Source organism: Nipponia nippon, unplaced genomic scaffold (assembly GCF_047370975.1).
Source record: "Nipponia nippon isolate SJK-2023a ecotype South Korea unplaced genomic scaffold, ASM4737097v1 scaffold_30, whole genome shotgun sequence".
In the NCBI taxonomy this organism is placed as follows: domain Eukaryota; kingdom Metazoa; phylum Chordata; class Aves; order Pelecaniformes; family Threskiornithidae; genus Nipponia; species Nipponia nippon.
Genome location: NW_028262348.1, coordinates 2,307,660 through 2,332,865, shown reverse-complemented (window position 1 = coordinate 2,332,865; position 25,206 = coordinate 2,307,660). Strand labels below are relative to the sequence as shown.

At 47.5% G+C, this 25,206-nt stretch overlaps 2 protein-coding genes across 18 annotated transcripts in view; one reads left to right on the top strand and one right to left on the bottom strand.

The window, feature by feature from the left end:
• Positions 1-1,743: 1,743 nt before the first annotated feature.
• On the top strand, positions 1,744-14,622 carry PRKAB1 (protein kinase AMP-activated non-catalytic subunit beta 1). 9 transcript variants are annotated; one of them, XR_015707216.1, is made up of 11 exons: positions 1,744-1,866; positions 3,218-3,392; positions 4,288-4,454; positions 6,202-6,295; positions 7,294-7,408; positions 8,496-8,629; positions 9,142-9,210; positions 12,107-12,290; positions 12,857-13,312; positions 14,357-14,407; positions 14,506-14,622. XR_015707216.1 is itself a non-coding variant. In XM_087768698.1 (9 exons), the coding sequence occupies exons 2-8, from the start codon at positions 3,228-3,230 to the stop codon at positions 12,155-12,157; spliced, it is 795 nt and encodes a 264-aa protein (XP_087624824.1). In that variant the 5' UTR covers positions 1,744-1,866; positions 3,218-3,227; the 3' UTR covers positions 12,158-12,185; positions 13,245-14,156. The 9 variants fall into 9 exon arrangements, 3 of the variants coding, with proteins under 3 accessions (XP_087624824.1, XP_087624822.1, XP_087624823.1); XR_015707215.1 differs by lacking the exon at positions 14,506-14,622 and having other exon boundaries at positions 12,107-12,179; positions 13,245-13,312; positions 14,357-14,495; XR_015707213.1 differs by lacking the exon at positions 14,506-14,622 and having other exon boundaries at positions 12,107-12,185; positions 13,245-13,312; positions 14,357-14,495.
• CIT (citron rho-interacting serine/threonine kinase) overlaps positions 14,297-25,206 on the bottom strand; it is a 72,366-nt gene continuing 61,456 nt past the window's right edge. For 5 of the 9 annotated variants that reach the window (XM_087768686.1, XM_087768692.1, XM_087768687.1 and 2 more), the window contains 11 exons: positions 24,171-24,251; positions 23,839-23,974; positions 22,435-22,574; positions 21,465-21,557; positions 19,798-19,906; positions 19,537-19,665; positions 18,758-18,838; positions 18,090-18,168; positions 17,792-17,974; positions 16,709-17,042; positions 14,297-16,271 (listed from right to left, as the gene is read on the bottom strand). In XM_087768686.1, coding sequence (XP_087624812.1) covers positions 16,248-16,271; positions 16,709-17,042; positions 17,792-17,974; positions 18,090-18,168; positions 18,758-18,838; positions 19,537-19,665; positions 19,798-19,906; positions 21,465-21,557; positions 22,435-22,574; positions 23,839-23,974; positions 24,171-24,251 — 1,389 coding nt within the window. In that variant the 3' untranslated portion in view covers positions 14,297-16,247. The remainder of the gene's footprint in view (positions 16,272-16,708; positions 17,043-17,791; positions 17,975-18,089; positions 18,169-18,757; positions 18,839-19,536; positions 19,666-19,797; positions 19,907-21,464; positions 21,558-22,434; positions 22,575-23,838; positions 23,975-24,170; positions 24,252-25,206) is intronic. The other 4 variants (XM_087768688.1, XM_087768689.1, XM_087768693.1 and 1 more) reach the window with 1 other exon arrangement.

Below are 25,206 nucleotides of genomic sequence, written 5' to 3'. Positions count from 1 at the left end.
GCAGGGTGACGATTCGGTGGGCGGCAGCGGTAAGCCCCCCCACGTAAGACTCGTTGTTCCTGGTGTAATGTCATCCAGCCCTCACGATTCACAGGGACCAGGCACCTCACAAAAAGAGTTACAGGCTGATGGCTCTAGGACTGTACTACACAGTGAGGGAAGACGAGAATCGGGGTTGAAGAGGAAGCAGTCACGGTGAAAAGAGGGAGGAGAAGGCAGCAACAGCGAAGCCCAGCCACCAAAAAGCTGAGATGCCTGTGTCCATTGCCTCTGTCCTGTCCACAGGCCAGTAACTCCCAAAGGTTTTGGTATGTAGCACGCCATGGATGGGTGGTTCATCACTGTGGAGGGAGGAACCATCACATTTTAATACCAGAACTTTGAATTGAATGCTTGGACCGACCATAGATTAGTTACTGCAACCCCATGAGCTATTAGCAGTCCTTATCCTGCAGTTTATTATCTATCCGTGGTTTTTAGAAGTAACAAACACCATTGCAAAGAAGCGAGGATGGGCCCCAAATGGAAGGTACCGTTGCTTGCAGCGAGTCTGCCTGGCTGTTGTGCAGATGGTCACAATGGTCCTGCTGGGCAAGTGCTGGACAAGACGTGGTAGCGTGCATCTCCAGCCTACGCTGGAGACGGTTCTGCAGGCAGAACCAGCACACGCAGAGGCACGTGCGTTGGTGCTGGCCAAAAAAGAACCGGGGAGGACAGAACAATCGGGTTTGGAGACAAAGAATTTAGGAGTGCTAAGCTGTGTGAAATAGCAAAATAACAACAGCTGCATTTTATAGCGGGGTGAGTGCTCTGCAGGGGCTGGGGAAGAGCTGCCCACAGGCATTCCCCTCGCTCCCCCGCTGGCCCGGGCCGAGGTATTCTACCCGTGAGAGCAACTGGGAGCAGCTGTTCCTCAAAACATAGCGCGGGAGCCAGCCGTGCGCTCGCGGTTAGGCACGGTGAATCCGTCTATCCCGGCAGAATTCTTCCCACAACATAGCAGCATGCCACAAGGATAGACTTCCATGTGGTAGGAATCCTTCTGTCTGTTTGCAGGTTGCTTCGATTGGTTAAGAAAAAAACCCAACAATTTCCTTGTAAAGAGAACTGCCGACCCAGGAGCCTGCGGCTGCCTGTTAGAAAAGTAGAAGAAAGACAGCGACAGCTGATGAAGAGCAAAGGGTAAAACGAGACTGCTTAGAGAAATATGTTAGAGAAATATGTTAGAGAAATATGTTAGAGAAATATGTTAGAGAAATATGTTAGAGAAATATGTTAGAGAAATATGTTAGAGAAATATGTTAGAGAAATAGATGAGCGTAATTTAATTTGGGAAACGTTTATCAGTTAAGGACTTAAATTTCCATCTGTGCTTCCTCAGAGGAGAGACAGCCGTGTGCTGGTGCTTTCAGAGCCTGCTTTGCCCAGCTAAGGGCAGCAGCCGTGCAGCTGGCTCTCCTCCCCTTTCACGAAGAGGGGACACGCGTGTATTGCCGCGTTGCAGCGTCCCAGCGCTCGCTCATCTGCAGTTCTGAGCTCACCCGCAACCTCCTTGTGGTGGTGGTTTGGAGAAAGCAGCCCTGAGAGGCCGCCAGAGAGCCACCGTGCTTCGCTACTGGCCTCGTACCTGAGGCACCGGTTTAGCAGTCGCGGTCCGTCGGCGCAGGGCCCGGGGGGGCGCCGCCCGGAGGCTGCCCGGCCCCAGAGCGCCCGGCGCCGGCCCCGAGGGCCGCCTGCATGGGGTGGGGCGGGGGGCGGCCTCGGAACCTGCGCGCCGGGCTCGGGTTCCCCCGGGGCGGCAGCCCGGGCGCTGCCGGGCGGAAGCGGAAGCGGCGGAGGAGCGGCGGCGGGCTGCGGCGGCGGGAGGTGGGTTCGGGAGCGGGGCAGAGGCGGGGGCCTGGTGGGTGCTGTGGCGCCCCGGCGCCCCTCGGCTTTGCCTCCGCGCCAGGAGCGAGTGGTCCGCCCGGTGCGCGGGGGTGCCGGGCGGCTGCAGCCCCGGCGGCCTCTGGAAGGCGCTGCCGGGGAGCTGTGCCGTCCGCCGGTGTGCCCGGCGGGGCTGCGGCTGCCCGCCTCGGGGCGCGGATCGGCTCGGCGGGTGCGGTGCACGGCTGCGTTTGCTGCTGGGGCTTCGGCCGCTGCTCGGTGTCATTCCGGCCTTCCCAGAAGTCCGTCTCGCAGAGCCAGCGAGTCGCCCTTTAACGGGGAGACGGAACGCTCAAAGCTGTTGCAGTTTCACGTAGCCAGTTAGCTTTTGCACGTACGCCTATTTTTTATCACACCAGTTAAATTATTTATTTGTTTAGTGAAGTCACGCATGCTGAGGCGGGTTTCAGGTTGCAACTGAGCTGAGATCTCTACAGTTGAAAGCTGGGCAACGTCCGTAATTTGAGTTTACAGGAAACAGGGCAACATCCCACAACCGTACTTGAACCCTGCTGGGCGCTCGGCAAGGCCCTGTTTGTACGGTTCCTCACGGCCCCCTCGGCCACCTCTAAGTCGTCGCTCTTCACCTACAAGTAGTCTTTTAGATAAGATGCAGTATGCGCGTCCAGTCTCATCGCTTCTGCCCGTGGATGTGGCCTCAAGGGTTATGGAGCGGGAGGCAGCGTTGCGTTTCTTGCACAGCAGGCCCCTGCCTCTCCCAGAGGGAAGCGGAGGCTGGAGGAAGCATCCAGTGGAGCATCAGCGGGGCTGGGCTGTTGCTGCCTTAGAGCCGCAGCCGGCTGCTGCAAGGATCCCCCCGGCAGGTTGCCACCTGAGATAACCTTATATTCTAGCAGAGTCGCATTTCTAGTAGGCTGGTTTTTTGAAGCATGCTGACAGAAAGTTCTACTGATGTTTCAGCTGGTGCGGTAGAGCGTTATATGTACAGGTATTCAGAAGACAGAAGAACAAGCACTTAGCTCGGGCAGACAGAATACCAGTGTGCTGCCGTGACGGGTACCTGCTTGTTCAACTTTTTGAGTAGCTGGCTCTTGCAGAGATGCTAGGATGTGGAACTGTAGCACGTTATTAAGAGTAGCTAAAAATTGTCATTTAGTGTCTTTGTTCTGAGCGTGATACAATTTTAGGATGCCAGCATTTTGGGGTAATCAAGTTTCTTAGACTCTTCAACTCAGAAGCAGAGCCCAGGTCTACTGATGGGCGGGCTTTCCTGCCTGCTGGTGTTCTGCCTTCAAAAGTACATGTGCTAATCTGGCTTTTCCTGCTCTTTTAGGCCCTTAAAAATGGGGAACACAAGCAGTGAGCGAGCAGGACTGGAGCGTCATGGGCATAAGGCATCCCGAGGTGACAACTCAGGAGGAGCCATCAGTACGAAAGACGGTGATAGACCAAAAATTTTAATGGACAGTCCTGAAGATGCAGACTTGTTCCATTCGGAGGAAATGAAGGTATTGCTGGGTTGCTTTTGTCTTCTAGCATTACTCGCTTGGGAATGCTGTCCAGTTGGGGTGCTGTTAGCAATCTGCAGTAATTCTGTCGTTGAGTTTACGCACAAAACTGTCTCCCTTGCTTCTCATGCTAAGGAGAGATACCACATTGACATCCAGGCAGATATAATGAGTATAACGTTAGTGTTTCCAGCAAGAATTAATTGTAAAAAAACTAAAATGTAACTGGCTCAAAGCTCTTCCCCAGTTCTAGGTACAGTGCTCCAGCTTCCTTCGGATCCTTAATGCTCTTGCTGTCACCAGTGACGTTTTACTCGTTTATTATTTTCCATATTAAAAGATCTGTTAACTGGATTTTTGCTCAGTATTAGATGGATTGTTAGAAATGTCTTGCTGCGTATCATGTTTCAAAAGAATATCTAACAGAAAATTACGCTTAGATTTTGACCGTTGGACAGAGCTGTTTCCTACAGACGACTCATAATCTTTCTGCCAACTACAGATTTTGTGCCTACGGTATTTGTATGATTTAAATGCTTCTTAAGTGTATTTCTTCTTAATTATTTTTCTTCCTCTTCTTGCATCTGTGTATCTTGAAAACTCTTGTGAGCTCAAGTCATTTCTTTTTAACCTAGTTTAGGCTGGGGGGAGGGGGATTATTTTGCCTTCCAATCTTTCTGCAAATTTAAAGGCTTCAACATCTTTGCAGAATTTGTGCAACTGAATTTGTGACGAGCATCTAGAAATGCAGTTTCTAATCTCCATCCGGCAAAAACTACTTGTAGACTTGTACCTTAGAGAATTGTGCCTGAGTGTAAAAATGCCTTCAGTAAAATACAGGTTTTCTAAGTCTGCTAGGAAAGAATTCCTTTTGATTAAGACATTGTACTTGTAGGCTCCATTGGAGAAAGAAGAATTCCTAGCTTGGCAACAAGATCTGGAAGTGAACGATAAAACTCCCACTCAAGCTCGACCAACAGTCTTTCGCTGGACTGGAGGAGGGAAAGAAGTTTATTTATCTGGGTCCTTCAACAACTGGAGTAAAATTCCTCTGACAAGGAGGTAATAAACTGCCATTGCATCGGCGATATTCCCCATGGACGGGGAATGCTAAGTGCAGTGAGAAAGGTGATCAGCTGATAGATTGGTACTGTGCTTGGATTTACCACTTTCCTGCTTCTCTTCTCAAACCCTTGATGAGAATCTGACTTTTTGATTCCTGGATCGCACAGGATGAAAGTTGATCTGTGTGTCAGTTTTGAAGGAGTGATTTGTTCACTAGGCATCATGCGTGAATGACCCAAAACGATCCTTGTTGCACAGTCTGCTACCTGGGATAAAGTTGGGGTGTATAAGGTGAAGCTGCTTTTAAGCACAGCGTCTCTGATGGCAGATGTACTTTCTTACCACATCGTTGGCTTTTGCCCAGCCGAAAGGGTCCAGATTCTGCTTAGGAAATTCTGAGCCTGGGTTACCTGCTGGTAAGCTACATGAACGAGAGAGTAAATCTGTGTTCAGGTACTAAGTGCTTTTTCCTGCCAGAGAGCTCTGAAGCTCTGCTTAATTCTGTACCTGAGTAAGTATTTAATTTAAACCAATGTTTTTTTCAAAAATTTAAAAATTAATGGGTGCTAGAGAGTCTGAATTTAACTGTTCATCTGAGCCCTGTTGTCTGTCAACGATGACACATCCATGCACGATTGGTCTCCTGCCAGTTTCTGGTGTTTCTCATCTCAGCGAGTGGCTACCTGCATTGTCGTTGTCGCAGAAGCGTCTGAATTCCTTAGGAAACTTGAGAGAGGAGCCTAGTGGCCTGATGAAATGGTGTGGGAGGATTGTTCTGTGTATGAACAATGTGAAATAAGCGATCAAGACAGGAGCTGGAAAAAAGGCCAGTGGAACATCAGTAGTATTGTTATTCTAAGTAGAAAGTCCAGGAGATGGGAAATGGTGAAATGAATCTGGAAGAAGGGTGAAAATGTCTTTTTACCAAAAAAAAAGGACAGGTTTATCTCTTGTCAGATTAGGTATTCTGGGAAAGCAGATATTTGCACCTCCTTAGAGGCTGGATAAAATCCTGTTACTGAATCAAATATGCTCAAGTAGAAGAGTTCATTATTCCAAACTGGAATTTCAAATCCAGCTCCGTGGTGGTATGCTTGCGCTCCTTACCGGAGAAGAAGTAAAGAAGGATACTGGCATTGTGTGGCCTGTTTGAACTGTTCACATAGCATCAGCTGTTTCTCAGCTTCTTTGAGATGCTGGTAAAGACTTCTGAAGAATCAGGAAGTTCACGGCCCGGGAGTATCAAAATTACCAAGCAGCAGCTCTTCAGACCCACAGTAACTCAGAAGTATTGAGTTGCTGCTTTCATCTTCTAGTCATTGTTCATTTATTTCATAGGCGTTTGTGAAATGCAATTTACGATGGCAAGTTCTGAAAGGCCAGGAAATATGAGTAAGCTGATTTTGTTCCATCAACAGGAGTCTCGCAGATAAAATGAGGTCTCGCATACTAACAAGTAATGTGAAGATGTGACTTTACAAAAGCTCAGTGCCAGTTCCTTGATGCCAGGAATGTGATACTAGATGTGTTGGGCTTGCTGTCACAGAAGAAATGATCGTTAACATTTACCTTAGTTTGATTCTTTACCTTTAGATTGCACGAGATTCTTTTAAATGTGGCACTGATGTTTTAAGTTTTTGCATGTTAAGAAGGCTTGTATTCTGTGTTACAGTGTTTGTCACAGGTTATAGATTGATGTACTTTTCAGAATGTTTCAGGGCTGATTGTTTGTCTTAAATTCCAGTCACAATAACTTTGTGGCAATCCTGGACCTGCCAGAAGGAGAGCACCAATACAAGTTCTTTGTGGATGGGCAGTGGACGCACGATCCTTCAGAGGTAATGTTTTCTTCGGCTCACTGTATGTATTCGTTGAGGTATCCGAAGCTGAGAAACTGGCTGGTTTCTCTAGCCATAGCTGGCTGTTTCAGAGAGAACGTTAACAACAGAAACTGACTTTGTAAGCTGGTGAGAGAGAGATTTCTGATCCCAGCTGGCCTAGGTGGTGGCATCGGACTGGCAGCCTGAAAGGACAGGAGGCTACAAATGGGTGACAACATCTCTTGGTATTGGTTTATAAGAGATGGGGAGCTTTTGTTGTCTGGTGCCAAACTGTCTCTTAAAGGACTGTAGCATTGCTGACAGCCCAAGTCTCTCTGTGCTGTACTTGCTATCTGTGCCAGAACGTTGCTATTGCTGCTCTAGATATTTTCATAGTCCAGTAATTGTGCCAAAATCTACCAGGCCTTTTCCTCCTCCTCGGCTATAAAACGACCTTTAATCCTAGCTGCCCAGCCGTCCCTACCTGCTTCAGAGTTAATCGTTCACTGTTGCTGGTTCCAGTCTTCTTGCCATCTCGGCAAACCTCGCAGAATTTACCTTGCAGTAAACGTAGCTGTTAGAACTCTCTGCCCTAGATTTTCGTCTTAGCTTCAGCAGTAAACCAGCGACACCAACCGTGCTCTGTCCTACATCAGGCCGTGCAGACCTTAGCCTGGCTCTGAAAGGCCTGTAGAAGCTAAAAGTAAAGCTTGCCTCCTTGTGTCCTCACTGTTCACTTTAGCCCAAACCTGATCTTAGCCTTATCTATAGCCCAAGAATTTATCAAGTGCTGTGGACCTAGCAGGTCGAACTGACATGCATCCCTCCCAGTCCTAAATCCTGCGCTTGCCCTTAACCTAACGCTGGCTTGAGCAACGGTGGGCTCTTTTCATACCTGGTACTAGCATATTTTAAAAGCAATATATCTCGTTCTTGGTAATGCTGACTGTGTGGTTTTGAGAATCTGACAGGCCTGCAAGCTTTTTTTATTCTGTTTCTTTATTGTTTCTTCCTAGCCAGTAGTAACCAGCCAGCTAGGTACCGTCAACAACATCATACAGGTGAAGAAAACTGACTTTGAAGTATTCGATGCTTTGATGGTGGACTCCCAAAAATGTTCAGACATGTCTGGTATGAGCATACTGATAATCTTATATCACACTTTTTAGAGCTATTAAAATTTCCATCTTCCTTTTTATCTGGAGTTAAAGCTCCAGTGTAGATTAATCTCCACTTTTGTCAGGCCCTGTGGACGTGTGCAGGAATCACAAATGCACAAAGGAAGAATGTGGAACGCATAAAGCAGGAATCCTTTGACAGAGTGCAGGTAGAAATTAGGTGCATCTTAATAGTGCTAACACAGGCTCAGGAATATGATATATCCTCGCAGTTTAGTGTAAATGATCTATATCTTAGAATAATGCAGAAATGCTATTTTTGCCTTACGTTTCACATTCCAGTGTAACGGAAGAGAGGTAAGATTTAGCTTGAGTCATCTCTGAGATTTGCCACCTGTTCTTTATAGACCTTTGTAGGGATGGAGACCACGATTGAAACAGTACCTTAAGCCCTCCTTCAGAAGACCTGTCCTTTGAATCTGAGGCAGGAGGTGCATTTGGTTGATTTTTGCTATATGCCGCTTTCCCCTCGACAAAGCTTTTTTGGAGAAAGAGTGCGATTTGTGAGACTTGGACAGTGCAAGAAGCCAAGAGGAGATTCTAGTAGATGCCTTCCCCTCACGTGCTGTAACAGCCTTTCCTTATGTTGCTTTAGACTCTGAAGAGCTCTTTCTATTACCCTGTCCCTGCACAGGAATAATACCTGCCTTTTACATGTGCGTACCGTGCTTTTAGTGCTCCCCTCGGGGGTAACGTTGTGGAGCAATGTTTACTGTTAAGTGTTTGCTGGAGAAAGCTGGGCAGAGATGACAGTGAAGTTCTGGAGTGCGGTAGGGCCCTCAGAACGCCACCTCCCGCGTCTTCACAGCGAGTCTCAAGTCAGACAGACTTTGGACACCTTAAATCACTTCTTGGGCAGTGACTGATCCTCTGGCACTGCACCAGCTGCTGCAATTCTTGTACTTACATCCCATTGATTTCTTTTGGCCGTATGTTCCTGGATGTGAAAATCGACTTGGAATACCGGTAAAAGCGTACCTATAAAGAGCATCTATTCTTACAGACTATTTAAGAATAAATACCTCACATCTCTCTGGCAGAGCTGTCAAGTTCACCCCCAGGACCGTACCACCAGGAGCCCTATGTTTGTAAGGCAGAGGAGCGCTTTAAATCACCGCCTATTCTCCCCCCCCACCTGCTGCAGGTCATCCTGAATAAGGACACTGGCATTTCTGTGAGTACCTGAGTTTGTTTTGCTGAATAAGGGCCTTGAGGGTGGGAACAGATGGGGAAAAACCTGGGGACAGTCAGGGGACAGGCAAGGAAAAACCTTAGAATAGTTGCCATGTTGGTAAATTCCTTATTACATATGTCCAGATAGATCTATCTGAAGTAAATTTATTTTTCTACTTCGCTCTCTTCAAAATTGAAAAGAAAACTAGATTGCTATTTTCCTCCCAGAAGCCCTAATCTTCCCACTGCAACACTATTAAAATGTCAGAAGCACGTAAGAAATAATTGGGGGCTGTTTCACGATCGCAGTGAGGATGCAGAGGGTTTCACCCTGGACGGATCTTGGGTTGTTCTGAAACTTCGTCTACATTTGTTGATGGACTCAGCGTAAGAAGTAGTGTGATGTGTTTAAGGGTTTGGCTAATTACAGGCGGTGTTTATCACCCATCAGCTGTGATGAGTAAACTGTGAGTTCTGTTATTTTCACACTCTCTCACTTTCTCTTTTTCCCAGTGCGATCCCGCTCTACTCCCTGAACCCAACCATGTCATGCTGAACCACCTCTACGCGCTTTCTATCAAGGTGAGAGGCCAGGGCGTGTTCTTCACGCTTGCAGCTTTTAGATAAGCACGTAATATGCTCACTTGTTTTCCATCTCCTGTAGGATGGAGTGATGGTGCTTAGTGCTACGCATCGTTACAAGAAGAAATACGTGACTACTTTGCTGTACAAGCCAATATGAACATCGTAGTAGTTTGGACCAATTGTTCTGGGCCAGTGCAGTCTCAGAAACAAATTCTTCTCTTAACCAAATGTACTCCTGCTCTGTGCTGTAGCAAATGAACTCTGATTTCGTGTTGTTTGAGACTTCCAAGTTCTCCTATATTTGCCTTATTTTCCCAGTCCCGCCTTGGAAGTTCTTGGAGATGGCAGCTTCATGGCAACTAGATAGATGGCAAAGGTGTCAGTGCCCATTATCAGCTCAGTTAAAAAACCACCAGTTTAATTAGGCTGAAAAACGTGAGGGCGGCAACAGATTCAAGACCGTGAGCAGTGAGGCAGACTTGTAAGAAATAAAAAAGCCAGCCCGAACTCTAGAAAGTTCAGGATTCTCGTGGAATCTTATTTGACCTCAACGCTCAGCAAAAGCCCGTTACTGCTGTCGTAACTCATCAAACACGCAATTGTTTCAGTAGCAAGTTCCAAACTCGCGTGGCTGAAATAAGTGTGAATGTTGATGATCTTTTTGTAGCAGCCTTTCTGGGCAAAAATCCGTGACACAACCACCGACAAGCTCATTTTTATTTTACGGTAGACTGGAGCGCACTGTTTCTGCCGTGAATAGCTCTGTAGTTTTTCTCTTCATGAGAATTGAAATACAGCTTTTCCCCTGTGGAATTTCTGGTAAAGACAATTGTTTTTAATGGCTGGATTTTTCTGTAAATCGTAAATCTGTCTTGCAGTGATCTGCTTTTTGAAACCAATTTCTCTTGCTGTCACTGATAAGGACTTCCTTAAGCTGGGATGGGTAGCTGTAAGGAAATCAATGTATTCAGTTTAGGGATTCGTTCTTCAGCAGCAGCCTGAAGGTGGCTGTAAGTCACCTGTGTCGCAGCGGCCAAACTTGCCCCGTGGCGTAAGCAGTTGCAGCATGCCGGATACAGCAGCGCTGTGCCCAGGGCTAGAGGTGGGCCTGCGCTCCGGCTTGCAGCCTTCACCCCGGGTATAAAATCCCTGCTGCTTCCGCAGCCGGGGCTGTGGGGATCTCTGCAACTTTTTATTCTATTTTCTAAGTGATTATAGTAACGCCAGGTTGCCTGTACGTGGTACGCGCAGCCTGTTTTATCCCAAAACAAGTGCAACATTAATGCAAAACTGCCTGCCAGCGTGCCTCGGGCCTGCCCTGGAGGAACCAGCTCCGGAGGTGACCCGCTGGGGCCTTCCCGCTGTTCAGTTTTTGGTGCCCGAGAGCGCCGGTGACTGTGCCAACGATAACCAGCCCCCGCCCGGCTGCGGGGGAGAGCCCGCTGCGCAAATCGGTAAGGAGTTCGAGGGGGGATAAGAGCGGCAGCGTTCAGCGGAACCAGCCGCAGCGGAAGGGTGGCTTGCCCTCCTTGGCTCTGTTCGCTAGCCTTGCTGCATGTCCTGGGCAGATCTGGGTATAGTGCAATGGTTTTCTCTGAAAACTCCTTCTTCATTCTGTGCTATGGATAGTGTTTGGTATCCTGAAATATGGAATTGCTTTTGTTTTCAGCCTCTTTAGAAGCAAATAAAACATTTTCAAGAAAAGCAGGTGCCTCACTTTGTTATTTTCCTTCCCACCTTTGGGAACCTCAGCTTCCTCGAGCTGTTATTTTTTTATAACCTGTGATTGCCTGATTGATTGCAGTTTTATGCCTTGGTGGGTTGTGCGATCTTTCCATTCATAGATGCAGTTTGAAACACTTTGTCTGCTTGCAGTCCATCAGTGAAGAAGAGGAGGGAGGTGTTAGTTTGCATTGGTGATGTGACCTTTACAGGAGAACAAGAGTCCCGTTGCTTGGAAACTCCATCAGTCACTTCCTGAGGGCTGAACACCTTGGTGTTGGCCTCGAGCTTCCTGGCGGCTTCTCTGCTCCAGCCAGCCAGGCGTAAGGCAGGCCTTTTCGCCCAAGCCTTTCTCCTCGATGGCGCGTAACTGCGGGTTGCGTATGGTTTGTGCTGTCACGGGCACGTGGCTGGCGCTGGATTGGGCTGTGCAGCGCCACGGCCTGCGTCCTCGGTAATTTGTGTCAGCAGCAGAAAACGCTGACTTGTGAGGCGGTCAGGGAAGAGGCGGCGGGGTGCGGGGTCGGTGCGCGTACCTGCAGGGCAGCAGGGAGGCCTGGAGGTTCCTTTGGGCTTGAGCTGTGGTTGCGTCGGGGCAATAAAAAGAGATGCGTCAAAAGCAGAAAAAGGAGAGCAGGTTGGAACGTTTCCAGTTCAGTAAATTAACAGGATTGCCTTTTGTTGAAACGTAAGCTCCGTCAAAAACACCTAGAAGTTTGAATGCAGAAGCAGATGCTGGTAGATAAATGTGTGGCCGCAGCCGCTCTTTGTCAGTTCCCTGCCATGGAGACACCCGATGACTGAGCAGCGTTAAATAGCGACGCGTGGTGCGCTGCAGGATGCCCAACAACGCGGCTGCCGTGCTGGGGAAGCGAAGCGGGTGAAGGCCTCGTGCAGGAGTGGGTCTGTGTGGTAGGGTACGCGTCAGCAGCGGAGACGCGAGTGGTGTTGGAAGGAATTTTTCAGCTGTGTGCGAAGAAAAGTAAATGCGAGAATGTATTGGCAGACAGAAGTCATGCCGTGAGGCCTCTTAAGGGCTTTTAGTGCCAGCAGGGAAATGATAGCACAGGTTTCTTACTTGAATGACCTAGAATTAATTTTTTGCTAGAAGAAAAGAGGAACTTAGAGGTAGCTTAATAAGTTTGGTTTGTTTTTGTTTTTTTTTTTTCAGTTGCAAAACAAATTTTTCACAAGCCGAAGACTAAAGAAGCAGAAACTTTGAGAAATGGAGAACAGAAAGGAAGGTGAAAGTACGCAAGACTGACGGACTCGGTCGCCTTAGTTCTTGCTAAGCTTTGTGGCTTTTTTCCAGTTACACATATGCATGACTCGCGCCGGGCTTTTCATCGGTGTCGGTATGGTGGAACCGCAGGACAGAACCTGTTTATAGAAGGGGTTTTGGGGTTTTTGTTTGTTAGTTAGTTTTCAGTGTGACATAGCCCTTGTCCCAGATGGCACAGGGCCCTTTGTACCCGGTGTGCAGCCAGCGCTGCGCCAGTGGCTTTTGCAGCCCAAGCCACGCGGGGTTGCTTTGCCTCAGAAACCAGGGTGCGGGGCCCCGGCGGTGAGCAGCAAACCCCCCCCGGGGCTTGTCCCAGCCCGCATTCGGGCACCGCTCCACCCTTCGCCGCTTGTTGGGGTGAGCGAGGCCGGGGGGGGGGCCTCTCCCGGCGAGGGGCAGGGCAGGGGACGGCGGGGCCGTGTTCCCCGGCACCCGTGGCCTTGCGGACGTCTCCCCGCCGCCCCAGCCTTCCCCAGGTGAGGGGCGGCTGCCCCTCAGCCCCCGCGTCCCTTCCGTCAGCGGGAGCCCCCCTGGGCGGGCGGGGGGCTGGGGGGGGCCGGTTGGGGGGGTTGCTGTGGGTGGGGGAGGTCTTTTTGGTTTGGGTTGGGTTTTTTTGCTAGGTTGTTTTCTGCTTGACAGGTGACTGCAGTAGGTTAATCTGCGTTCCCTCACTGTAACGGGATGAATCAAATCCCTCCGAAGGCAAAAGCTGGATCAAGTGTTGGATTTATTAGCTCGCTTACATTCCACACCCACATCCCACAGTCTGTGCTGTTAGGTTTATTCTCGGCTGTTGCTAGGAGAGCGCATTCCTGTAAGGTAGATGCAGAGCCTTTTGTCACAGTCGTTTGGGGACTCTGGAGTGAGCCCTGACAGCCCCTGTCGAGGCGGCACCCCCCAGCGCTCCTGCCCCCGCGTGTCAGCACAGCGCGTGGAGGGCGAGCCGACGGTGGATTTGGGCAGGGTTCTTGGTAAGCAAAAATCTGGATAAATAATTTTTTTTTTTTTTTTTTTTTTACTCCACCAGTTTCTGGATTATTTCAGTTTTGTTACAATTCTGATCATGCATCATAGGACTGCAACAATGAGCTTTGAGTAAGTATGCGTTGTGCACAGTAAAATAGAAAGAAAGGAACATTTAACAAGTTAGCATTTCATCATACACACCGGATGGTAGGCACAAGAGAGAAATCGAGCAGCTCGGGTTGATGTAGAGCGTTTTCATGAAGAATGTCACGTAGACCGAAATGTAAGAGGAGCTGTTAGTAACCCGCCCACACCCCCTCCGCCGGGGCCGGTGCTGGGAGTAAGGGGGGGTTTGTGCACAAAACCCAAAACACTCAACAGTAGGAGGACAAATTAAGTTACTGTAGGCAGCAGTGTGAATATTAAAAACCTCTTCCTGTGAAAGAATACTTCAGACCCTGTAAAAACTGGTTCAGTTAAAAATAGATGTATTTACATTTAAGTCTGATCTAGCAAGTTTTCCCAGCAGGTGTAAGTTAAGATGTACAGTAACTCTGCAGGTTGTACTCCATCTGACTTGGTTTGTGAATGTGTGGTGGTTTGTTTTTTTTTTGAAGTTGCAGCTATTAGGCCTTAAAGCACCAGCATGTTACAGCGGTGGGATGAGTAACTTCTCTCCGTCCGCTTTGCTACCAGTACACTGCTGGGATGAATCCCAAACCTGTCGTTAGATCACACTGTTGTTAATTAAGATGGTTTACCAGGGCGAGACTGTTTTCCCAGACACGCGCGCGTGTCCTGCCTCTGCCCGCAGCACTGGTTAAGTACGCGAGGGCAGAGTTTAGCTGTAGGTGGCGGCAGCCGACTGCTGCTATAGTAAAATATTTGGAGAAATGCACCTGTTTTAGTTCATATGAACAAGCTTTGTTTTTGTGAAGCCACTTATGGTACTTTTTCGGGGAATAACCACTATTAAAATGCTAAATCTGGTCAAGGTTAGCTCTTTGGTAAGCTCTGACGCCTATAGATTGCACAGCCTCTCGTGCCGGGTGCAGGGGGAGGGCGGCTCAGTGTCGCTCTGCGTAGAAGGAAGCGTTCATGTCACCATGCCAGTCAAGATAGTTATTTGTTTTATTTGGTTATTGTTCAACAACAAAGTTCAATACTTTCCAGGTGGAGCGTTGAACTGTCCCGCTGGTTCCCTCCCTTGTCAATAAGAAAAAGGTAATGAAGAAAAATCCTGTACTTTTAGAGACCTAAAACCTCATTTATGCTAACAAGCTTCGACTGCAATTTAATGTTACAATATTTCTTCATGGGAGCGAGGAGGACTAAGCTGAGGCCCCTCCAGTGTCGGAAGATGGCTGTCCACAACCACCATTAAAACAAAAAGCTAGTGTTGAAAAACGCACAGTTTACAATAAAAAAGTAGAAACCAATTCAATTCCCTTTTGTTACGAATATAAAGTTTCTTGTAAATATGTACAGTCCTTTGAGCTATTTCTATAGCAGGAAGCATTTCACGAACGAGACACAAGATATACACTTCCAGGACTCAACAAGCCCCTTTCTGAGGCCTTGAAGATCTTCCATGAGATGCAAAGATTTAAAGACTGATCTCGGTGACCTTTCCAAATACTCAGACCAGGAGACACAAACTTTCAGCCAGTTTCCTGCCAAATCATCTGATCTAAAATAACCCAACAGACAAGAGAACGGAATACAATATTCATGGAACTCGCCAAAGGACACTGACAAGGCATTTGAATTTTGATGATGGGTTTCTAGAACAGGTTAGCACAGGCTTGCAAGGGACTAGCAGAAGTTTAAAAGAGTGTGGCCAAGGGAAGATTGGATGCAGTTTTGCTCTTTCCAGTTGTAAAGAACATGGTTGTTCACTTAGAACCTTGCTATTGCAGCTTGCGTGGTCAAAACCTGCTTTGAAAATCATTTGCTCTCTGCTTCGTGTTCACAGCAAAAGAGAATAGAAAGCAATAAACGGCTCGAGGTTAGATACGCGGAAGCAAAGGCGAAGGCGCGTTCGGTAACCGCTAAAGCTCTTCATTGTGAGTATCCTCTTGTGCCGTGACATTTGGGTCTCACTGTACGACAAGGTACAGGTGACGGGAAGAGCCAGCCCCGGGGGACGCGGGGCTGGCAGGACCGCGGGGCCGTTTCTGAGGGGACCGTGGTCAATGCTGAGAGGAGGACACAAGCGTGACTGTAATTCTTGTCATAGAATAAGGCTTGTTAACTCTTCGTTGCCAAATTTCCGGAGTAATTACCGGTTATTTTGCAGCGTAATCTAAAGGTTTCGGTTAATTTACAAGTGAGGTACACTACACTACTCAGCAAAGCAACCTAAAAGGAGAGAGCAGCCAGTGATGGTGCAGCAGCATGCAGTGAACTGTCATGCAGAAGACCTGGATAAAGTCTTACACCCCAGTAGCTTATAGGTAATGCACTTTGTCTCGGGGCCGGGCACATGGGATCCTTTAAAGCAGGGTTCTTCCCTCCCCCTCAGAGCTGCTCCAGAGCAATTTTAGTGAGAACAAAATAACTTTCAGAAGTGGCAGGTGAACAGACTACTCAGAAGTAATTTGTCTTGCGTTCTGTAGAGAATATCCAATCACCCCTTCTACCGAAAGGCTCACTCACCTCGGCCCTTCTGGTTCCAGGCCGTCAGGAATTCCCAGCACGTCTCAGAACTACGATCAATTCTCTGGTAAGGGGTGCTAACCACATTAAAGACCTGGGGTGGGACTCTAGTCCCGTTTAATTTCCTTGATGAACTACTAGGGACTCCAAGTGAATACAAAAAGTTCATTAACTGCTCGAAAGAGTAACAGTAGTACAAAGTGCAAAAACAGGAGTGCAGGAAAGTGCAGAGAAATTAACTGAGATGCGAACAATCTTCAGAAGCGTCACGTCTCCCGAGGCGGAGCTAGCTTGGGCCCAGGAATGGTTTTGGTAACTGGGCAGCAGACATATGGAGTGCATATGCTCAGTGTATTTCCTTTTTTTTTCCTGCGGGTCACGATGAGTACCTTTGTCTGGCTGAGACTTACACTGAAGACTGGTCCCAGACCTGGCGGGGAAATAAAACGACAGTTACAGGTTGCACGTACTTTTCTCGCATACGCACAGGTGCCAGCAGCACCCAACTACTGCTGCTGCCGCTGAGCGAGTGCTGTGTGCCTGCTCGCTTCCAGGCGGCAGAGTTCTGACTGACAGCGTCGCTCTGAACACCGCGGGCTCCCACGTTCCTTTCTCCAGACATTGTTCCCCTTCAAGTCCTCAGTGACTTGACTTCTGCTGGTAAAGGCACCTTTGCTTTCAGAGCTGGAGGACTTTCGCCTGTTCCACAGCCAAGCTGCTTTTGCAGTCACAGAAGCAGCACAAGGGCCAGTGAGTTACCCCAGATGTGCTCTGTTTTAATAGACATTGAGGCAGGGGGGCAAGATTTTTTTACAGTACCACCAGCTCTTCTGCAGTCCGGGCCTCTTCCCGAGGCTCCTGACTTACCTTATTGACTTGAGCAAGAGGAGTTCTGGCACCGCTCACAGGCATTCGGCCTCGGCTGCTCTCTTCGAACAGTCTCCCAGGGGACCTCTCTCTGCGGGTGCTCAGAAGCCGGCCTGGAGACTTCTCCCTCTCCAGCGGTCGCCCAGGTGACTTGTCCCTCCGCAGCTCCGTCCTTCCCTCGCGGTACCGGTGTGGTGTGCTTGGCTCTCGAGGGTGGCTTGGACCTTCTGGTGGTCCTGGGCTGGACGCTACCCGCTTGGTTATGTGCTCGTTGTATGTGGGCGGACCTCTCTTGTTAGGGCTACTGTCATTCAAAAATAATGGACGCGAACAGCTGAGCGACAAAAACCTCACGTTACATTTTCTTTTAGCCAAAATGTAACTTTCCCCAAACACGCAGCAGTGTTCGGGTGAAACAGCATCAGACCTCCCCGAGCCAGGATGAAAGCGCAGCGATACTTTGATAGCTGGGTGTTCATCACATTAGCAGCGCTAGTGAAGGGCCTTAATGAATTGCCAATGTAAGTCACGGCTGTGTAACGGGCCAGAAAATGAGGCTTTTTCATTACTTCAGCAGTATCCTTTTCCCTATAAAAGCACGCTGAAGTTTGATAGGTGCCTTTTCACACACAAAATTTTCAGTGGCCCCAGGATGTTCAGGCCAGGTCAGGATGAGCTACGCACCTCGGTTTCTCAGCTCCCAGTGGAGCTTCCCGGGGGAAGGGGCTCTTGCTTTAGAGATTGTTACGTCAGTGGATGTTTTGTGTCGATGTATCAATAGCATCTAAGCTCACCAAGCTTTGAAGTCACAGCTATACCATGACATCAAAGTAAACCAGCTGGAGATCGCAAAGCATTTGTGGAGGAGATCACCCACGTATTTCTACAGAGTTAACGTTTCTTTGCCTTCCAGACTTTAAACCACCACTGACTCTACTCCTTGTTCCATTCCAGCGGGTCAATAATGGGGTAACACCAGCCTCTATCTCAGGGCACCCAACATTTTGGGGGGAAAAAAAGCCACCCAGAGTGAAGTTTGCTTACGAGGTGCACAAGGACCACAACACACGGACTTCATCGTACCTGCGCGTAGCAGACGATCCTCTGTGGTGCTGCTCGTTGTTGGTCTCCTTCACTAGATTGCCCTTACAGCAAATCACCCTTAATTTGTCTTGGTAGGAGGAGGCCAAGTAGATAGCTCCAGATGAAATTGCAGGCCCTAGATACCGCGGATTTGGTATCTCCAAGTGGGCTCGTGCAGGAGTTCTGGGTAAAATTGCAGGAAAAAGCCTTTACAATGACAACACCGTACCTTTTCCAGGGAAGCACCCAGAGCCTCGCAGCGCACGCTCTTCAACGTAACGAAAAGAGAACAGCTTACCCTAGAGAAGCTCGTGCCTGAATCTCGATCACTTCGAGGGAATTGAAGTGGGTGACAAACAGATAGGGCTCCCTGTAGGCTGAAGGAGCATCACAGAGGGAGGAAAAACACAAAATAAAATTCTCTATTAAAAACTTCTAAAAAGCATCAGCGAGCACAACAGGGCCTCACAGCCCCCTGGGAAAACAAAGGGAACGTACTTCCTGCAATAAGAGACAGACGCTGTTACTAAAGAGGGAGGTGCAAGCTTAAAGAACTGCTGCTTTGGAACCATCTGTAGCTCAAGAATTTTACTAACCAAAGCATCACGAAAAAGGCATTAACGCCAGGCTATGAACGGAACAAAATCCCATTAGGTAGCGCGAAAGGCCTGAGGGAACCACACTGGCATTTTATATTCTTGGCTATTTCAGAAACTTCCAAGCATCATTAAAAATTCCACTAGCCAGTTCAATCACTGGTTTAGTGTTCCTCAAATTGTTTATACTTCAGGAGGTTTGCTATTTGGATTTATAAAGCTCTTAAATCAGGAAAATCTCCTTAGTTTCTGGGAGAATTAGGAGAGGGAAGAGGAAGCGGAAGCGCCGAGTGAAGAATACCTCTCCCACAAGGATGCTTCCCGGTTTCAATAATTTCCATAATCCCAGCGAACATCCCTCAACACCTACCAAAAGCTAAGGGCAAGCGATTCCATTTCAGGTCATCTGTCCTACTGCGTCTTCCGTAGGAATCCACAAAGACCCCAAACTCTGCCAAGAAAAGTAGTGTCACATCACGAGCACGTGCCTGAATTTTATTCAGTTATTTTTGAAGGGACAAAGGCAACCGACCCCGGGCTTTCTAACAGGAACAGGGGGCTCGCTATCTTGCAAATCCTAGAGTGCCGGGAATTACGCTAATTGACATCGAACTGGCTCGATGTAGGAGTACTTTCAGTACCAAAAGGTACTGCGATTCTAGGTCTCTCTACCAACTAAGGTAAGGTCATTATTTAATCTGCAATTGGGAAGGCTACGAGACCCAACATTACTGCTAGTGGGCTTTTGAAGAATTCCCGTGCGTTTCCAGGACACTATCCTAGAGCCAACAAAAGCAGCTATACAAAAAAAATAACACCCTCTTTTATTTCATCACAAGAAGATTAACAACATCTTGTCTGTATGGAAACCAGACAAGTTGGAAAACCCCTTAACATTTTACCCGGATAATCAAATGCCCGTTTGCACTTAGCATCGACTACAGGCAGAAGCAAGCTGACCAAAAGCACCTCGGCAGGTGCTGCTTTAGTGCCGGTGCCCTGCGCAGCTTACTGTTTAAACCACAAATCCTCCAAGGCTGTTCGATTCACAATCGTCAACAAAAATTCAAAAGTCACCTCTGCCCAGCTTTCCTTTGCAGCAGGACTTGGGTGCCTTCTGACAGCGCGCGTACCACGCAGCACGCTTACCGTGGAAACACAGCAGATACTCCTCCCTCTGCCCCGTTGGGTTCACCTGGATGATACTGACGGGAAAACTGTTGGTGGAAGCAGCGAACACAGCAGAGGCCAGCGTGTGGTCATTTTTATCCAGAAACTCTGCAAAGAGAATGGAGAAAAGCAGCCTGATCAGCACCAATGTTTTTTTTTTTTTTTCCTAAACCGCTTTAGAGAAGCTCCCCCACAGGAATGTGGAGCCACGCGGGGCGTTCCTCAGGAAGCATCTCCTACCCTCCAGGGTGTACTGCTTCATCTCGATTTCATAGAACTTGTTGGTTCCTATGATGATGCTGTAAGTGGTCAAATGGATGCAGCTGCAAGGCTCAGAGGTTTCGATCTCCTGGAAAAGAGGACAGTACGGACCAGTATTAGTTCCCTATAACAGTTTACAGATTTTTCTTATTCTAGAAGATTATATATTGCCATATTTAATCATCTCTTTAAAAGGGAGAGACAGCAACCTCGAAGTCACTAACTGTCTCTCAAAAAGCAAAGTATCTTTACTGTTAACTTACAAAATTAGCTTGATGGCTCCTTAAGCAAAAGGAAGACTATCATACACGATCTGCCTCCCTTCCTTGCACCAGGTAAGGCAGATCTGTTGCCCACCGAGATCTGCATTGTGACTGAACGGCTGGGATAGCGCTGCCGGTCGGCCTGACACAACACACAGAGCCCCAGATCTTCTGAGGACAGGACTCCTTGCATAATTCCTAGTTTATCTGGAAATTTAGTTGGCAGAACGGAAGCGCATATTCTGGGCGCACTGCCATCTAGTTAGGATCTAAATTCAGTTGTCTGGATTAGCGAAGATAAGGAAAACCTGCCTTCCGAAACACGCCTTTACGTTTTGTATGTAAGCCCTTGTCAAGGCACGTGGCACTAGGGAGGTGGACGGCTGCTCCGTTGTGAGCGAGAGTTGGTATCGGCTCCAATGCCTGTAGATGTTCCAGGCTTCCTGGCATCCACATTGTTTGTGCCAAGATCTTCTCCATCAGACTTGTCTTTACTTCCAAGGAGGCCAGCATCTGAGTAACCGTGCCGACTCTGCTTCCTTACAGCAGGGCCAGTGTAGCACTCAGTGGGGGTAAAAGCCTCCGTCAAGCTGTAAATTGAGCCAGTGCCTTCAAAGTGACCTGCAGAAACTCAGGGATATGTAGTTTGACCTGAACATCCCTTAATTTGTAAACTGGAAAGGAGAGGAGTTTCTATTTTTCCCCTTCTAAGGCGGGCAGTGTTTAAACTCTCTGTTCTGAGGAGACATCCCGATTATTTTGGTTTTTTTCTGGATGTGTATGAGCATATAAAATTTATTCATTCATCGGATGTCGAGAGGCGTAGCAGGTAGATGCTCGGAGCATTCTCTGCCTGCAGCTGGCTGTCTGAAGAGTCGCCGTAGTTCTGCTTTTCCTTCCCGTGCACGGCAGAATGAAGCAGCACCCGTGTATCAGGGCGAGCATGGGAAGCAGCTGCCTGTCCTGGGACGGAACCACACCAAATACAGTAAACAAATTCAGACACCCATTGCTTCCTTGACTGCAAAGAAGAGAGGTGTCATTTGGATTTCTCCAAAGACAACAGAGATGAGGGAAAACTGCCGGATAATTAAGAAGAAAGCCTTCCTGGGGTAAATAAGCGAGGGTATGATTACGGCCGAGTCCAGTATCTCAAAAAAATCACAGTTCTGTTCTGCATCTCTCCAAAGATGCCAGCTCTTACACTAAAGGAAATTGCTGCCGACTCTAATTTTAGTCAGTGCCTGTTGCAATTTGCTACCACTTTAGCTGACAAACAAATGTTCTTATGTGTGCAGAAAGGTTTAAGATGTTTGCTCCAAAGCAAAGTCTTGGCGCAATATGTGAATTACCTTAGCCGCTGAAGGGAATTGGCGAGCTTACCTTTCTGATACAGAACTTGCTCAAGCTCTCGTTGTATCGCAGAACAACCACTTTACTGGGCATGGCTGCGCAGATACAAAGACCATTCTCAACCTGTAAGGGAGATGACAAGCGTGGTTCAGGATGGTAATCCAGAGCACCACCTCACGCCGAGCGCGTGAAACGGATCCGAGTACCTCTTGCCACAAAGAGAACTTGGCAGAGATAGGCAAGTACCTTTTTAAGAGGGTAGTTATTGTGAGTTAGTGAAATAATGAAAAGCCTCTTCACATTCACAAAAGAGAACATGAATTTGAACTGCTCCTATGGCTTCTTTTATACTTGAAAGAAGTGAATTAAAAGATTCAAAGGCTTTCCACAGAAAAACGTTTTGTAAAAAGGGATAAGAAATTCACACAGGTTAGGTCTGAGTTTTGACCCCTGAAACTGTCATCTTAAACATCACTGTGAAACGAACGATGTTCAGTTTGTTATCAAAGTAGGCTGTAGAAGTAATCGTTAATGAGGATTTTTGCTGTGGCTAAATGTTCCGTACTACAATTGGGAATTAATGTAAATATCAAGCGTTAGCGAGTGACGCAAACACCTAAGTAAATTTGCTCGCCTGGAAACTGTTCCGTGCCATTCCAGAACAAACAGTGGATGGAATTCGCTAATTATAAAGGTCAAAATTGAAGTCAACCGTGAGAAGGCAGTTACACTATGCTGCGCTGTATTTCTTATTATGTAGCCGTTTAGGCTATACCATCGCGTCCTCCTGACCGAACTTAGTCATATTAGGAGTAGGTCCTCCATACTGCCTCCAGCTCAGCCTCTCTTCAGCCCCTATACGCTGCTTCTTTGAAGAAAAAGGTTTAGAAGAATACAGATCTTGGATTTGTTGCCAGTGAAATAAAGCTGCTGATTTCGTTCACACTAAACTGGGTGCAGTCTAAGGGTGGTCTGGGGGCATGAGGGAGCCGCATCCTACCTTGCCGGCAGCAAAGAGGTGACATCCTTTGACAGCCTCAAAGACATTTGGGGAGATATCGGGCTGGGCTGGGAGGTGAGACTGGGCGAGAGATTGCTTCACTTTCTTTACATCAACAAGACACAGAGCCCTTTCTTCTCCTGGAAACAAAAACGGTTACATTTTGTCAAGGGAAAACTCCCTATTCTCTACAAAAGTCTCCTCCTCCTCCACCTAAGCAGCAGCGTATCGTTACAGGCTGTTACTGTGGTAACAGCCACAATGCACCACGTAGAATTCATTCCCTATGATTCCCGTTAAAAGTGAAACAGAAAACTTACAAAAACCCAACACGCAACAGGCAGTAAATCCGCTGGGAGAACAGCCATTCTCGGCGTGGATTATTAGTGTTGCTAAGGTCTAGTAAATCACAGTAACAGCGGCCTCGTTAGGACGCTACTCAAAATTAGCCAGGAAGTTTTATTTTACCCTTCAGAACTTCTTAAAAGTAGAAGGTGCGTTAGCCTCTCTGCCAACAGAGCTGGCAATGGATTTCCAAGCAGCGCCCCAACAAACTGCAGTACAGACCAAGCCCCGTCCTCTCAGAAGTCCAGCAACACAGTAACGTAGCCCTCTCCTAATTTTCTGCAAGATTTTCTTGTTTCCAGTTGCTTTTTTCTCTACCACCCTGAAACAACTAAAGCATGGATGGCTTACATCTTTACAAGTGGAAAAATGCAGAACAAACAGAACAAGAGAGAGAATTTGGTTTTCATTCCCTACAAATGTCTTATGGACACTTGATAGTTTGGGCTTTCAGAGGAAGACAACGCCCTCACGTTCAGCATGGCTACGTCAGCGTAGGAGGGATTAGCTCCGGAAAACCACAGATGGCGAGATTAAAGCTGGTGTTCCTTTCATAAGGGAATCTTAAACAAACCATGAAGGAAGTCCCAGTTTTGTTACATGGATTAGCGTTTAGAGCAAGAGAGGTTAAGTTGTTGGCCCTAGGCCACAGGGATCACATTGTGCTCCTCAAATGGTTAACTACATTAAAAAGAAGTAGTGATTAGGAAGAGTTATCCTCACTGATCAGCTCAACACTTTTAAAACTGAACTTAAAATGACAACTAACCCCCGAGCTGGAAATATTTTGTCTCTGGCTCCTCCCTCCCTCAGCTTTGGAAGCTGAGAAATCACTGTCTGGTGAAGGTTTAACTGAGCCTTCATTCACATTTGCATTTACCAGAAAGCCTCAGACAACGCTGCGTTAACCACAGTATTTGATTCCTGACAATATACTGATAAAATAAGCCTGTAAGGAACCTGAAGGAAAGCCCGGCCCTTTGGCAGGGCAGTACTCCCACAGCACAAAGCGATTACCAGGCCTTTACTGCAGGCCGAATGGTAACACCTAGCCCCTACCTGCTATCATGAGTAGCTTCTCCAGATCCTTGATGAGGTGAATTTGGAAGACAGCACCCATTCCTGGGATGTGCGTTAAGGAATTCTTCAGGACATTCAGGGCATAGAGACCTTCTTCTGCACCCACCAGTACTACCTACAGTGACAACAGGAAAAAAACAAAAGCAGCACTACGTGAGGAGAACAAGGAACGCGCCAAGAGCAAGCTTGGACGATACTGTTTACCGGTGAAGAGGAACTACAAACCAACTGACACATACTGCTCGTAAGGTACCATTTCCATGGATGAAACACCCAGTACTCAGAAAGGCCCAACTGAACATTATCAGTACCTGGTCACTGAAGGGCATTGTGCAATTTATGTCCAAACGGTCTTCACCCTCTAGCTTCAGCAGGGAGTTTCCGAGCAATTTCTGCAAATGACAACAAGATTTTTTGTTCTGTTGAGTTAATCTTCATCGCTTTCTCTATTGGTATTTTAACAATGTAAGGTCATCATTTCAGACAGGCAAAAAGCTTGGCACAGATTTCTTTATCTCAGAAAGCCAAAAATTGCAGGGATACCGCCTACAGTAAACTTTTATCTACCTGAAACAGAGTCAGGCAAACCGACCAGAATTAACCTAAACTGCCCCTATCCTTTCCATTTCCCCCTGCCTCCTGCAATGGAGCAGTGAAGTTTTCCTAGGGGAAGGAATAAAAAGAAGTCCAAATGTGGGTGGGAGCATGTATTTTCCTCAGAGACAAAAGGAACGCTAGCATGGGAAGAGAGATGATTTCCCGCTAGTCAGATATTCCCTGCCTCCAGAGCAACATTCTGATATGCAATGCCATAGAATCAAATCTCCCTTTATCAGAAAATACAGGGTTATCAGTGCAACAGTGATGAAAAAGGCTATCCAAAACCAAAACAAATCCATTTAACCTCTTATTCTTGTAAGGAATAAAACTTAAACTAAGAACCACACACCTCCCTCCCCCCCAAGAAAGAGAAAACCCTGACTCCGTAAGAACGGGAGAGGAGGGAGCTCTCTGCTTGTTTCTTTCTTTCAAGGTTTGCTCATTCGATGTGGTACATGATGAGACCGGTTCAACCCACGTCCTAACTGCTCTTTCTTCCTTCGCTGGAATTACAGAGGTATAATTTTGGGATCCTCTTACTACACTCCCCAAGTCTAACGAAGGGTCTTGTGATAAGAAGCACCAGTCTCACGACGAAGTGGTTTCCTGGTACTCATGTGGTACCTCATAAGGCAGAAGTAATAACTTACCTTCAGTTAAACCTCAGTATGTCAAACACCGAAAAATTATTTTTCAAAACTCTGCTCCCTCCCAGAATATTTTATTATTAAATGAAACTTTTATACT

Excerpts from the sequence above, each read along its gene's own strand:
- PRKAB1 (XM_087768696.1), top strand. The coding sequence starts at position 3,228 with ATGGGGAACACAAGCAGTGAGCGAGCAGGACTGGAGCGTCATGGGCAT. Across the intron at positions 4,455-6,201 it reads AAAATTCCTCTGACAAGGAG|TCACAATAACTTTGTGGCAA; the intron begins GTAATAAACTGC and ends CTTAAATTCCAG. Across the intron at positions 9,211-9,292 it reads TCTACGCGCTTTCTATCAAG|GATGGAGTGATGGTGCTTAG; the intron begins GTGAGAGGCCAG and ends CATCTCCTGTAG.